Genomic DNA, 13,543 nt, shown 5'->3' on the forward strand with positions numbered 1-13,543 from the left:
CTGTCTCTTGTCATTAATACAGCGGCAATTCAGAGTGATTCACATAAGAACTATAACTACAACTTAAACAGAACAAATTTCAAATAGCGATGAAATGATAGTGCTAAAATGATACATCTAAAGTGCTGAGATAAAAGATAAAGACAGAATAAATATAACTAAAAGTCCATTGTAGTGCAGAAAATTTATAAAAATACAGTGCTACAGGAACAAGGGGGACAGTTTAAACTGTGGCCTGGTCAAATGAAGATTTTATTTTAAAGGCATCTAGTGTCAAGACGGGGGCGTCACCATGACACCAACTAGCTCCTTTTGATCCGAGAGTTGTGCTTAGCGCAGCTAGATATGTTGATCCTACACCATTAACTGATTTGTAGACCAATAGTAACTCCTTCACGTCAACTCTGTAATATACTGGAAGCCAGTGCCAGAACTGAAGACTGGGGGTGATGTTTTCTTTTGTTCCTAGTGAGAATGGCAGCTGCAGCTGTCCACTGAAGAGGTCAACTCTGACAGAAAAAAAAAAGCCTGGATGAGCTTCTCTAGATCTGGCTTTGTCAGGAAATCTCTGATCTCGTTGGTGCTCTTAAAGTGATAAAATGCTTATTTAGTAACTTATTTGATCTAGCTTCTAAAACTGAGATCGGAGTCTATTAGTACACTGAAGTTAATTCCTTAGAGTATCCTGTGGGAAGGTTACAAATTTTCATAGGGGTTCATTTATTTTGTCTGTTGCAGAGTCTGAGGTATAGCAATGTTTTTGTTTTAAAAAATGGACACAAAATTAAATAAAACAAATTCACCACCGTAATCACAATGCAAGCAATATAAACCCTCTAACCCTCAAAAAGTAAAAGGTCAAAGTCCTTCAATATTGAAAGACTTACCAAATTGTTCTGTAAAGAGATAATTTAAGAAAAAAGGGTTCTAAGACATTAAGGTTAGAGTTAGAATAATCATATCACCAATCCTCTATAAGGAAAGTTTCTGTAAAATTTGTGCAATGCAAGTTTGGTCATTACCTGTGCTCCTGTGTCACCACTTACAGAGAATTCCTACAGGATACAGGAAAAAATAAAAATGTTAATTTGTCCCATAAACATTACCAGAGTTCTGACGCTGAAAATGTTTAGTTTTTTGCCTTTTTTAGGTTTCTCAGGCATGAAAATATTACATCTACTACTTCTGATGGTGTTGTTCCTTATGCTGTTGTCATCAGTATCACTGAAGATCTTCCCAAGTGATCCCACAACTGGTTACAGGGCAGTTGGAAGCAGGGCTATATACTGGATGCCAGTTTAGCTCAGAAGATATAGATCATGGACCTCATGAGAATGGACAATTAAATCTGACCTTCTTAAGGAAGATCCCACCTGTCACGTCCGCAGACCCGAGCGTTTCCCTAGCAATCGAGTACTTGCGGGTTTTCGGGGGTCTCCATGGTTCCGTGTTGTGTCCAGCTGCTCCGAGTTTATCCCTAATTGCGTTCCCGTGTGAACTCCGTTCCTGCGGCTCTCGGTTGTCGGTCATTCTTTGTCTCTGGTAAGATCTCATTCGTATGTTATTTTGTATATTTCTGTTTAATCTCGCATCTCGTTCCTCGCCGTCTGTTTTCTTTGTTTAGTTCTTCGCTGTTCCCTCGTCTGTTGTACTTTCTGTTCCCGTCTCCGTTACATCCCGTGAGTATTCACGTCTTATTCTGCTTGCTTTTCTCATTCGGGCTCGTCGCTTCTGTTCGGATTAGGTTACTGCTCCCCTGTTGATGTATGCAAGGGTTGTCTGGCTTTCCTTTCAAGTTCTGTTACCTGTTTTAGTCTTGGATATCTTGTTAATCATTCTGTGTATTCCCCACTAGTTTTAATTATAGTCCTCATCGTTATTGTTCATTAGTCTTCCTTAAGTGTTTACGCCCATTTTACGTACTACTTTATACGTAAAAAATTTATATTTAACTTCCATTTTCCCTTGATGGACAGTTTACGTTCTGCTGGACCTGGATCCGAAGAGTTATACATCGGTTGAGGGGACAACATGTATATGGTCAGATGTGTTTAAGTGTCTATTAAATGGAATAATTCTACTGTTGACAAACTAATTAAAAATACCACGCAAGATATGGGCAATGACATTTTGGAGGATGCCTTGCATATACTGTAGAAGTGTTCTGCGTGATTCTTACACAGTCTGTTCCTGCACATTACATACCTGTGATTAATTCACTATGCAACTGTTTTCCTTGTCTCATGGTTCTCTTTTCCAGTCCCGTTTCAGTCATTTGTGCCTTGTTTAGTGTTCATTAGTTCAAGTATTAAACCTTGTCTCGGTGCCTTGGAATTTTGCTGTTCATTATTTGGATGCGTTAGAAAGCCCGTCTGCGTTTGTTAGCCCGTGTGTTCTTAACCGTTTGCGTTTCCTTACCTCTGTTATTTCCCAGTTTCTGCTGTCGCCTGCTTCCCCTGTTTGCGTGTGTGTGTTTGTTTTTGATCATGTATCCTCGTACTCCGTATGGGCTCTATGACCCTGGACTACCCTTACGACTACGATTCTGGATTTTCCCTTAATAAATCTCGCTCTTCTCCGCGCATGCGTCCGCCTCCTTACAGCTCACCGTTACAATAATTTACATGCTACCTCACCTACTAAATCTCCCCTGCAAAAAAAGAAAATCTTCTGCAATTTGTGGTTTAATATTTAAATGATGTACATGTCATTAAACTTACAAAACCTTTTATGACTAATTTCTCAAACTCATGTTCATAATTGCAATGGTTACACATCATGCAAAACATTTGTATATTTAGATTTACTAAAAAACAAAAGTGTAAATTCTCTAGAAGTCCATAGTGGGATTCTGTAAACTTTCTGCACTACAAACCTGGCCTTTACCTGAGCTGCGGAAGTGGGGCACATCAGCCCATCTGGTTCCTGCCCACATGTTGGAAATTAGTTTGGGTTACAGAATATAGAAACACATGGAAGTTCTCTATTAGGACATAGAAAGATTCTGTAAACTGTCCGTAAGTCAAGTCTGGTCTTTATCTGAGCTCTAGAGGTCTCCAGTGGGGTACTTCAAACAATCTGGAAACTCCCGGTATATTGGACTAGGATTAGAGTCAGGGTTACAGAATACAGAAAAAAAAAATCATTTATCTATAAGGACATAGAGATTCTATAAACGTTATGACAGCATATAGAAAAAATCTGTAAATTGTATAGAACCGCACAAAGATTCTGTAAAACTGTACAGAAAAAAATGTATATCTCCAAGGACAAAATATTACATAACGCTGCCACCTGGTGGTGATAAGTCCTACAACAAAAAAGTATTGCATTTCAAAACAAGAAAAATGCAATTGTGTTTGTTGTCATCTCTATAATGCATTTTCGCTGTCCAACGGTAGGACTGAGGAGTTTTCTTAAAATTACGTTTAAAAAAATAAAAATGCAAAAAAAGACAATTAACAGAACTGTAAAGTTAGTAAACCGCCCCTAACCGAAACCGAAACTTCCTCTGATCTACTTTCCCCCCCCTTTGTAAAAGGCTGAAATTTACCTTTGCGGTCTGCCTATTACAAATGAGTCCCATTAGGGTTTCTGGCCTGCCAATGATAGAGGTTACCAGGTCCACCAAATCTGACACAGTGGATCATGAGGATGTCCTGGTCAAGACTGACTGGTCAGATCAGACAATAGTTGATTTTATTGCTGTTTAAAAGGCTGATATTATCTATGTAGCAAGTAATAGGCTGACGTGTCCCATTAGGGTCTCTGGCCTGCCAAAGCCAACCAAAAAACATTTAAATATTTATATCTACTTTTAAATAGAACCATTTCCTTTACTAAAACTAAAACCAAATGAAGGTATACCGCCCACTTGTACTTGAAAGCAGTGTTATGTATAGTAAACATTTGCGCACTAAACCCCCAAAGTTACAGTAAAATTCGATCGTAAGGGGAAGAAAGTGTGACTGCAGTTCGGAATTGAACTACTAGACGTGAAGATGCAAGAAGCTGTAAGTGTGGTACTGCGAATTGGCAGATAGACACTTCTCCATTTTGGAGGTATACCTTCAGTGAGTGGTTCAGTAACTACGAATTTAAACATAAGTTTTCAAGTGGGTAACACAGTAAACAATCACACTGGAGATATCAGAAGCAAACATACTATACCGAGACCAACTTTGTAAGTAGTTGTCAACGTTGTTAAAAAAGAAAGTACCACTACACCTCATCCTGTGTGCATGACATCTTGTTTCCATAAGTGAACTTACTTTATATCAAAGGGCTATGATAAGGAAGTAGTCATGAGTAACATTTATGGAAATGTTATTGGACAAGCGCCCTAATAGCGTTTACTTTATTCTATGCTTATATTTTATAATGCACTAAATAATCTCTGTTTTGTATTTTGTGTCCATATATACAATTACATGTGCATTACTGCAGTATAACTTTTTCATTTTGTTTTTGTTAGGTGCTGTATTTTGTGACTTTGTCTTTGTTCAGACTGGACAAGATAAGACTTTGAGTCCTGGAATAACAGACAAAATGGAAACCATTCTGTGGAAACACATAAACAACAAAGTTGTTGAATATGAAAATGGCAATATTGAGTGGTATCGATTTAAGGAAAAAGCACTTTTCAATGAGCACACTGGAGCTCTCACACTTCTCAGAGTTGATAGAACTTACGAGGGCAGCTTTGAGTATGAGATCCAGGTGAACGGACAGCTAAGGCAAAGCAAATATGACATTAGGGTGATTGGTAAGTCATGATTTGGGATGAAGAGACTTGAGGGAAAAATGCACCATCACATGTTACTAAATTCCTGCATTCATTAAATCACTTTTAGTCTGAAGTGGTAATTTGGTATTGATTACCACATTACCTCTTTTTGCTATCTACTTATCCTTTGGTTAGAACAGAAACGCATGCATTTATGAATGTTGTGTGTCTATGTATCTGTTAAAACAGAATGTAGGTGAATAGCGTTCAGTGTTGAATTAATCATACTAGCTGGTCCTTTTGACATATGTCAGAATTTACTTCAGAAGATGAGTATCATGGAAGTCTGATGTTGATTCATTCAGTGTACCATTACTTGTACATATTTTAGTTCTCTTTCACAACACTACGAACTTTAGGATATCCAGGTCTTAAAGAGAGAACACCAAGTTTAACTATTTCATCTGTAGGCAACAACTGACTCTGCCACATATCATAACATTTTCAAACCTGATAACATTTTATTGTGTACTGCCTGGAAATTTTAATTAATGTGAAATCAGTTGTTCATCTAATATCATAGGCTTTAAATTTTGCCTCAAGTATTTTTAAATATTGTTTAAAAGAGCAAACTTTGCTTTCAGATGCCGTCTCAAAGCCGAAAGTGACATGTCAGCTAAACAAAGAAGATCCCAAAGCAGTAACGCTCCAGTGCTCCATGAATCCTCCAGTGCGTGCAACCTTTGAATGGACCGGGCCCGATGGCTTCACCTACTATGGAGACAACATTACTATTACAAAAAATGGAACCCTTGATTCAATCTATTTCTGCCATGTAAAAAATGAAGTGAGCCAAAACTTCACACATTTATTGTTGAAGGACTGTTTCTCAGGTAATGGTATTAAAAACAATTAGTGGGAGTTTTGTATTTGATTTTAGCTGTGGGCTCAAATGGACTTGCAGATGCCATACTCAATGATAAACCCCGTGTATATAAACTGAAGACAGCAAGCTTCATATGAGCAACACACAGTTTGTGAGGCAAGTGATAACAGCAAATTGTAAAATGTGGAATGACACATTTCGACTTGACAGGTTAAGTCTTGCTTGGTACCCATTATGTGCAGGTAAAGCCTGTTTTCCTCTGTCTAGGGTGGGGGTGAGGTTTGGGTTTTCAAATATAATTGAAACAATCAGAAAAACTGTATTGTCAGTATGTTGCATACCCTGAAACATTTGAAAGACATGCATTTGAATTTACCTGTGAACTCAAATGGATGTGCAGATGTCATACTCAATGATAAATCCCGTGTGTAATCCTAGGGTTAGGGTTGGGTTTTCAGATACAATTGAATGCTTGTTTTGTTTGTCAGTGTGTTTGTTTATACACACTCTGAAACTGTTTCCAGGCATTCTGAGTGCATAACAGTTTCAGTGCAAGACATACTGTTATTAACCAACATTTACTAAATGATAAGAGAACACTGTCTAAGACATATTTAAAGTGAAAGCATTGTTAACTAGTGAAAGTAAGTTTTTTAATGCGTATGCAGTGTGTACAATAGTTATTGCAACTCTGCCCTTTTGCTTCTACACACATTGAAACAGCATTTCCAGACATTCTAAGTGCCAAAAAACCCTGTTTACCACATTATCTATGTGGTACGTTGGATTAGCTCTGAAGATCCAATTCTTCAGTCCAAGAAGCCTTATCGTTTCATCATCATTGACCTTCATTGATCATGCACTGTCAAACCAGCAATGCAAGGGAAAATAGACACTCACTGTCAGTGCCATCCAGAGAGATTGACGTGGTTGAGCAAATCATAGACATTACCAGTGATACCCACTGGTAACGCTACAGTTTGTATATATCAAGGGTAGATCAGTAACTCATGCCTCCCATGTGCGTTTTGTTTTACATTTCATTCGACCCTGAATTATGTCTGTTAACTTGTTTGCTGTTTCCTTAAGCTTCTTTTTTGGTTTTTGTTTCTTGGTTGCTCCTTTGTTTTAATAAAACCCTCCTGCACATTCAATCTGCCTACTACCTCGTCCATGCCACAGCATGACAAATAGAGTGTTTCAAATTATCATGCACAGAATGACAAGGGAATGACTGGCAAAATAGAGATTGGTAGATTGGATCAACTCTTTATAACATGCTTTCTGTAAAATGCCATGATGTATCTATTCTGGAAATAAAATTGTGTAAAATGAGTAATACCTAGGGACTATTGTGACAGTTAAGTATCTTTTTCAGCACAATCTGAATACCAGTTCTTTGTTGTTTGATATTAGCTTGCTATCTAATGTGGTGTACTTGGATGTTAACATAAACTAGCTGGCGAGTTAGCTGTATCCGTTGGTGGTGTGCTCAGAGAGAGTGGCTTTCTTTATGTAGCTAAGTTATTGTAGTTAGATACACAGCTACCTAGCTAAGGGAGGGTGTCTGTGCATGCTATCCCAGAGGTTTTGTAATATAAGGCTATATTCAAAATAGCCTAATACATACTGTATATCGCATACTAGTAGTAGTATGCAGTATAGATTGTAGTATGTGATAAAAGCAGCCCATACTAAGAGGTCACCTAAACATTTGAAGGTTCTGCCTACTTGTCAAAGGTCTTTCGCCACCATTTCATAACGGGACTCAGTAAACCACGAAGACAGCTCTGATGAGTATCAGAATAGTTGGTCAGAGTAATATAATATCCGGTTGTCTTTCGCATCCTAGAAAATTGTATTTTGGTTGCACACTGTATATGGCACACTGATTTGGGACCCAATCAGTACACAAGCACATAATACATTCATTATTTAGATTTTTTAAAATTTTACTATTGTTAATTTATTGCCGCATCATGCCATATATGAATTGTTGTAATTCACTTTGTCCCAAAAAAAAAACCCCATTCTTAATTCTCAAACACCTTCCTCACAGCATCTTGATGAAATATTGTATACTGCCATGTTCACCAAATACTGACGTCAGACTCACGTCACTGCGATAGAGCTGCTTGCGCATGCGCAATGGCGAGTGCGAGAAAAAAAATTAAAAAGGGAACTACCAGGACGTTTTTTTTTACTGCGCCCTTCATGTCTGGCGATAATGGCTAGTAGAAAACGCGCATGGGATTTCTTGTATTTTATTGTTTTCGGTGTCCGTAAGTACAATCTTAGATTCGTAACTTGCTCTTTGTTTAAAATGTCAAAGTAATGTCAGTTATTAGCAATGCGCTCTCTGCCTAGCTCGTCAGCTAACGTTAGCTAACTAGTTAGCTGGGTGTCGTTAGTTGTCTTCGTTTACTGCATTTCACTAGCTACAGCGCTCCAAAGTCGTAGCCATCACATTAATGAAGGACAACACTAACAGACCACGATAACGTAGTTGTATTGTATTTGGTGAACTAGGCAGGTATTTGTCTTGCTGCTCTCTGGCTCCCCGGCTCCCCGAGCAGAAGCTAATCGGGCTTCGGCGGGCCGGGGTGTGACCACTGATTCGCCATTTGGCATCGTAATCACCAAACAACTTGGATTTAAGTTCTTGTAACATTTATATTTGCCCATTTTTTAGTTATTTAAATATTTATATTTATATGCATATTTGCATTTGAATAGAACCATTTCCTTTACTAAAACTAAAACCAAGGTGCGCTTGGTTAACGAGTTCCTCGTACAAAACCAACGCCCCACATTTGTGTATAGTGTACATTTGAGTAATCAAACCCAAGAGCTACAGTAAAACCAGATTACAGTGTATTAAAATTAGTGGTTCAGTAACAACGAGTTTAAACCTGAGTTTTCAAGTGGGTAACACAGTAAACAATCACACTGGAGATAGCAGAAGCAAACATACTATACCGAGACCAACTTTGTAAGTAGTTGTCAACGTTGTTAAAAAAGAAAGTACCACTACACCTCATCCTGTACATGACGTCTTGTTTCCATAAGTGAACTTACTTTATGTCAAAGGGCTATGATAAGGAAGTAGTCATGAGTAACGTTTATGTAAATGTTATTGGACATACTTTATTACAGTATGTGGGCTCAGGCAAGGTCAGTTTAGTTCAAGACCAGGTGAATTATTTCTATCCCTGGTTGTCATTTGTTAACTACTGTGACTAATATTAACCAAAAATAATACATGGATGTAATGTTCAAGCAGACTATTTTTAAAAGACAGAAAAACAGCACTTTTAGTAATAGGCCTTTTACTTAAACAACAACAAACTCTTTATTCCAGTACAGAAAGAAATATCTAGGCCTTCTTTGAAATAGTCTGTGCTCAAGCGCCCTAATAGCGTTTACTTTATTCTATGCTTATATTTTATAATGCACTAAATAATCTCTGTTTTGTATTTTGTGTCCATATATACATGTGCATTACTGCAGTATAACCTTTTCATTTTCTTTTTGTTAGGTGCTGTATTTTGTGACTTTGTCTTTGTTCAGACTGGACAAAATCAGACTTTGAGTCCTGGAATAACAAATAAAATGGACACCATTCTGTGGAAACACATAAACAACAAAGTTGTTGAATATGAAAATGGCAATATTGAGTGGTATCGATTTAAGGGAAAGGCACTTTTCAATAAGGAAACTGGAAATCTCACACTTCTCAGAGTTGATGCAACTTACGAGGGCACCTTTGAGTATGAGATCCAGGTGAATGGACAGCTAAGGCAAAGCAAATATGAGATTAGGGTGATTGGTAAGTCATGATTTGGGATGAAGAGACTTGAGGGAAAAATGCACCATCACATGTTACTAAATTCCTGCATTCATTAAATCACTTTTAGTCTGAAGTGGTAATTTGGTATTGATTACCACATTACCTCTTTTTGCTATCTACTTATCCTTTGGTTAGAACAGAAACGCATGCATTTATGAATGTTGTGTATCTGTTAAAACAGCATGTAGGTGAATAGCGTTCAGTGTTGAATTAATCATACTAGTTGGTCCTTTTGACATGTGTCAGAATTTACTTCAGAAGATGAGTATCATGGAAGTCTGATGTTGATTCATTCAGTGTACCATTATTTGCACATATTTTAGTTCTCTTTCACAACACTACGAACTATAGGATATCCAGGTCTTAAAGAGAGAACACCAAGTTTAACTATTTCATCTGTAGGCAACAACTGACTCTGCCACATATCATAACATTTTCAAACCTAATAACATTTTATTGTGTACTGCCTGGAAATTTTAATTAATGTGAAATCAGTTGTTCATCTAATATCATAGGCTTTAAATTTTGCCTCAAGTATTTTTAAATATTGTTTAAAAGAGCAAGCTTTGCTTTCAGATGGCATCTCAAAGCCGAAAGTGACATGTCAGCTAAACAACGTAGATCCCAAAGCAGTAACGCTCCAGTGCTCCATTGATCCGCCACTGCATGCAGCCTTTAAATGGACCGGGCCCGATGGCTTCACCCACAATGGAGACAACATTACTGTTGAAATAGATGAAACCCTTAATTCGCTCTATATCTGCTATGTAACAAATGAAGTGAGCAAAGACTTTGCACAGTTATCGCTGAAGGACTGTTTCTCAGGTAATGGTATTAAAAACAATTACTGGGAGTTTTGCTGTTTATGGCTACAGCGTGATATCTTTGGATGTTAAAGTGCGTTCCACAATAACAGATAAAAAATGTATATGAAGTATATAAAATGTGATCAATTTATTAACCATTGTTTTCTTGTACAGATAATCACAGTCCTCCAATAACTGCAATTGTGTTTGGCACTCTTATACCTATTATCCTTGGGATTATTGGGTTCTTTGGCTACAGACACTGGAAAAAGGAGGAACCTGGTATGGCATTTCCTGGAATACTTGACATCAAATATTGGAAATGTTAGATATTTCTTAATTTGTATAATTTACAGAACTCATTTTTGTGTCTCTATCAAAAAAGCAATTTTGCCCCTCCTTTTTAAAATCCTTTACCATTTTAATGACATGCCTCTACAAATTTTCAAGGCAGGTTAAATCTATCAGTTATCTTATTTGAGGATATTTATTTCACATAGGCAAATATGGGTTTGTTGGTATTACTGCTTTGAAGGGCACGGAGGTAGTGTAGTCCAGTGTTTCCTGTTAAAATTTTTTTTTAAGTTTATGAAAGCTTTATTTGAAGTAAACATTATTAAGCATTTTAACTGAGTTAAAATCTAATTTTTCTTTTTACATTATGAATTAACTTTAGTTTTTACCTTTATTAGCTGTAGCTGTGTCAAAGAGCAATGGGAAACGTGAAGAAGTGCCTTTAAATGCTGAAAAGGTAACAGCAGGGCTATATTATCTTTTGAAGAAAATGTAGTAACTTAGAAAATTGTGATGCAGAATTATATAACATGGAAGTGTGTATAATGTTTTAGGTACTAAGGCTGTATCAGAACTCAAAACTGCATAGAACCTAGCAGGATCATTCATGTCACATTCATGACTGACCTAATGCCCCCATATATGCTGCTACACATGATTCGTCAGTATACATGTTTTCAGGTTTGTTTTGAGAATGCGCACTTAACAAGGAGAAAAGACAGGAGTAGCAGTGAGATTCTATTAGACCATCACAAAATGGGCCCATTAAATAAACTACTAATAGCAGTTGCCCTCTGTTGTAGCTGTCCAAGTGTAATGCGTTAGATTTTTGTAATTTTTAAAGCGCTATACAAAAATGTACTGTGTTTTTGTTTGATTGTTACCACAAATATGCGGGCCAGGCACATGTCTCACACAACACATTCACCTTAGTCAGAATTACATTTTTAATGTTACAAAACATAACAATTGCAACCATTGCAAAATGGTTATCTTGATTTATAATAGTAACTAACAACTTTCTTTAACTTTAAATGCTTAAGGTATGATGAATCATCGTCTGCCGAAATTAATATGTGATGTTTGCATTGAAAAGCCAGTTGCATGAAGCAAGCACTTTTTAGCACAGAAACAACCACATGAAAATGAATAATATTCAATAAAGCAATTATAATGGCAAAAAGCAACACTTTCTTTAGTATAATGCACGGGTTGTAACCGATGGTTTGTAGGCCATACTGTCTTTCCATAATTATTCTTTAGTTGCAACTAACCATGAGGATTTGCTCTGATAGTGAGAGCAAACATACAATGAAACATCTTGCTTCTAAATGTAAGCACAAACTTTTGATGTACTGTCGAGGCTGCCAGAGCCACAGGGGCGAAAAGGCATTTTGAACCACCACTTTTCAGAGTACGGGAGTGACCCCACCTCTTTAAAGCCAAAATGGGTTTTGTTTGGAAAAGGAAAAAAATCTGTACTGTCCTTAAAGAGCACTCAACAAGAGGCAGGAACCGACAGGTAGTCAGACTTGGTAGCAGAATCGATTTAAATGATGTCTGGTTTAAAAAGAGAGAGAGAATACAGTATTCGATGAAACCTTTACATAAAAAATTTCATTTAACTGGCTAAAATATTAATCACTCTTAGAAACCCAAACTTTATTTCCCCCCCCCTCCCCCCCTTTTGCAGGGAAAGTGGGCAAGAGGAGAACAGTTTAAGTGCTTTGGTCTTTTGAATAACCTTTTTTTTACTACATATTTTCTACATTTTGAACATCTTACTTGATGAAAGCAACAGATCATTTAGTTTCTTGTTTTTTCCTTTTTTCATTTTCAGGAAGGAACACAACCTTGTAGTGCTACATAAACTGCTATAACAGTGAGAGAAACTCACTATCTGGCAACATCAGCAGACAAATACAGAATGAGCTCTGGCTTCAGAATGCAGAAGATTTAAACCAAAATCTCTGCAAAATGCAAAGGATGATATGGAAAACGATCAAAAACATGCATAATTCATGTTGGGGGTTGAAGTAATGTATGGAAAATCATTTACACCTTGCACATGAGAAAATAATCCAAATTAAACTTCCTCCTTCATAAAGAATTCTTTGTTGTTTAAGCAAAATCATTTACAGTGGAAATATGTGTCCATATGTCATTTATTAGCATATAAGTAACATGTTAAGATACTTCTGGCCTTAAGAATAGCATGAATTCATATGGGAATCCAGATTTAGCCTGATGCCTGGCCTGGCATAATCTGGTCTGTGGTTGTTGAAGCCTGCTTGAAGCCCTGTCTGATAAATTGTGCATACTAGATTAATTTTTTTTTTTTTTTTTAATCTATTATGTGTAAGTAAGTAAAATAAAATTTGTTTATATAAGATTTCCTATTGCAATGTTCAGTTTAACAGTAATGCTGTGTAACAGTAATGCAGTAAAGGTGTGTGTGTTGTCCTCATATTTATTCCTCGTATTTCCATCACTTGAAATTGCTACTTTACAACTGCTTCATTTATCTATAGATAGCCACATAGAAATGTTGCTTGTGAGAGGTGAGCCGTTTAATGTTTATGATACTTTTTCCTGTGTCTAATTATGTTTGTGTCCCTATATGTACATAACAATAAAATAATGTTGGGCTCCAGTTTCAAAATCTATTTCTTGGCAGTGACCAGAGCTGGTGGGGGGTTCAGACACATACACAAATGGCCTGTTAACATCATTTCATTGATCATCTCATTAGCTCAGGAGAAAGTGTTAATGAGGACAAGGCAGCTGCTATCACTCGGTCATACTGATTAGAAGAGCGGACTGGTTGCTTTAAAAGGGTGGTGGTGCTTGAAGTTTTCTTCTGTTAACCATGGTTACTGCCAAGGAAACATGCAGTCATCATTGCAATACATCAAAAGGGCTTCACAGGCAAGGACGTTACTGTTTGTAAGATAACACCTAAATCAACCATTTATCGAATC

At 37.0% G+C, this 13,543-nt stretch overlaps 1 protein-coding gene across 3 annotated transcripts; it reads left to right on the forward strand.

The window, feature by feature from the left end:
- Positions 1 to 7,742: 7,742 nt before the first annotated feature.
- Positions 7,743 to 13,215, forward strand: LOC113579016 (lymphocyte function-associated antigen 3-like). 3 transcript variants are annotated; one of them, XM_035520874.2, is made up of 6 exons: positions 7,743 to 7,894; positions 9,151 to 9,441; positions 10,039 to 10,287; positions 10,443 to 10,550; positions 10,961 to 11,019; positions 12,403 to 13,215. In XM_035520874.2, the coding sequence occupies exons 1-6, from the start codon at positions 7,840 to 7,842 to the stop codon at positions 12,430 to 12,432; spliced, it is 792 nt and encodes a 263-aa protein (XP_035376767.2). In that variant the 5' UTR covers positions 7,743 to 7,839; the 3' UTR covers positions 12,433 to 13,215. The 3 variants fall into 3 exon arrangements, with proteins under 3 accessions (XP_035376767.2, XP_035376766.1, XP_026868462.2); XM_035520873.2 differs by lacking the exon at positions 12,403 to 13,215 and adding an exon at positions 12,256 to 12,366; XM_027012661.3 differs by lacking the exon at positions 10,961 to 11,019.
- Positions 13,216 to 13,543: the final 328 nt, after the last annotated feature.

The sequence above is a fragment of the Electrophorus electricus genome, chromosome 4 (genome assembly GCF_041902795.1).
Source record: "Electrophorus electricus isolate QZ-2024a chromosome 4, ASM4190279v1, whole genome shotgun sequence".
Lineage (NCBI taxonomy): Eukaryota > Metazoa > Chordata > Actinopteri > Gymnotiformes > Gymnotidae > Electrophorus > Electrophorus electricus.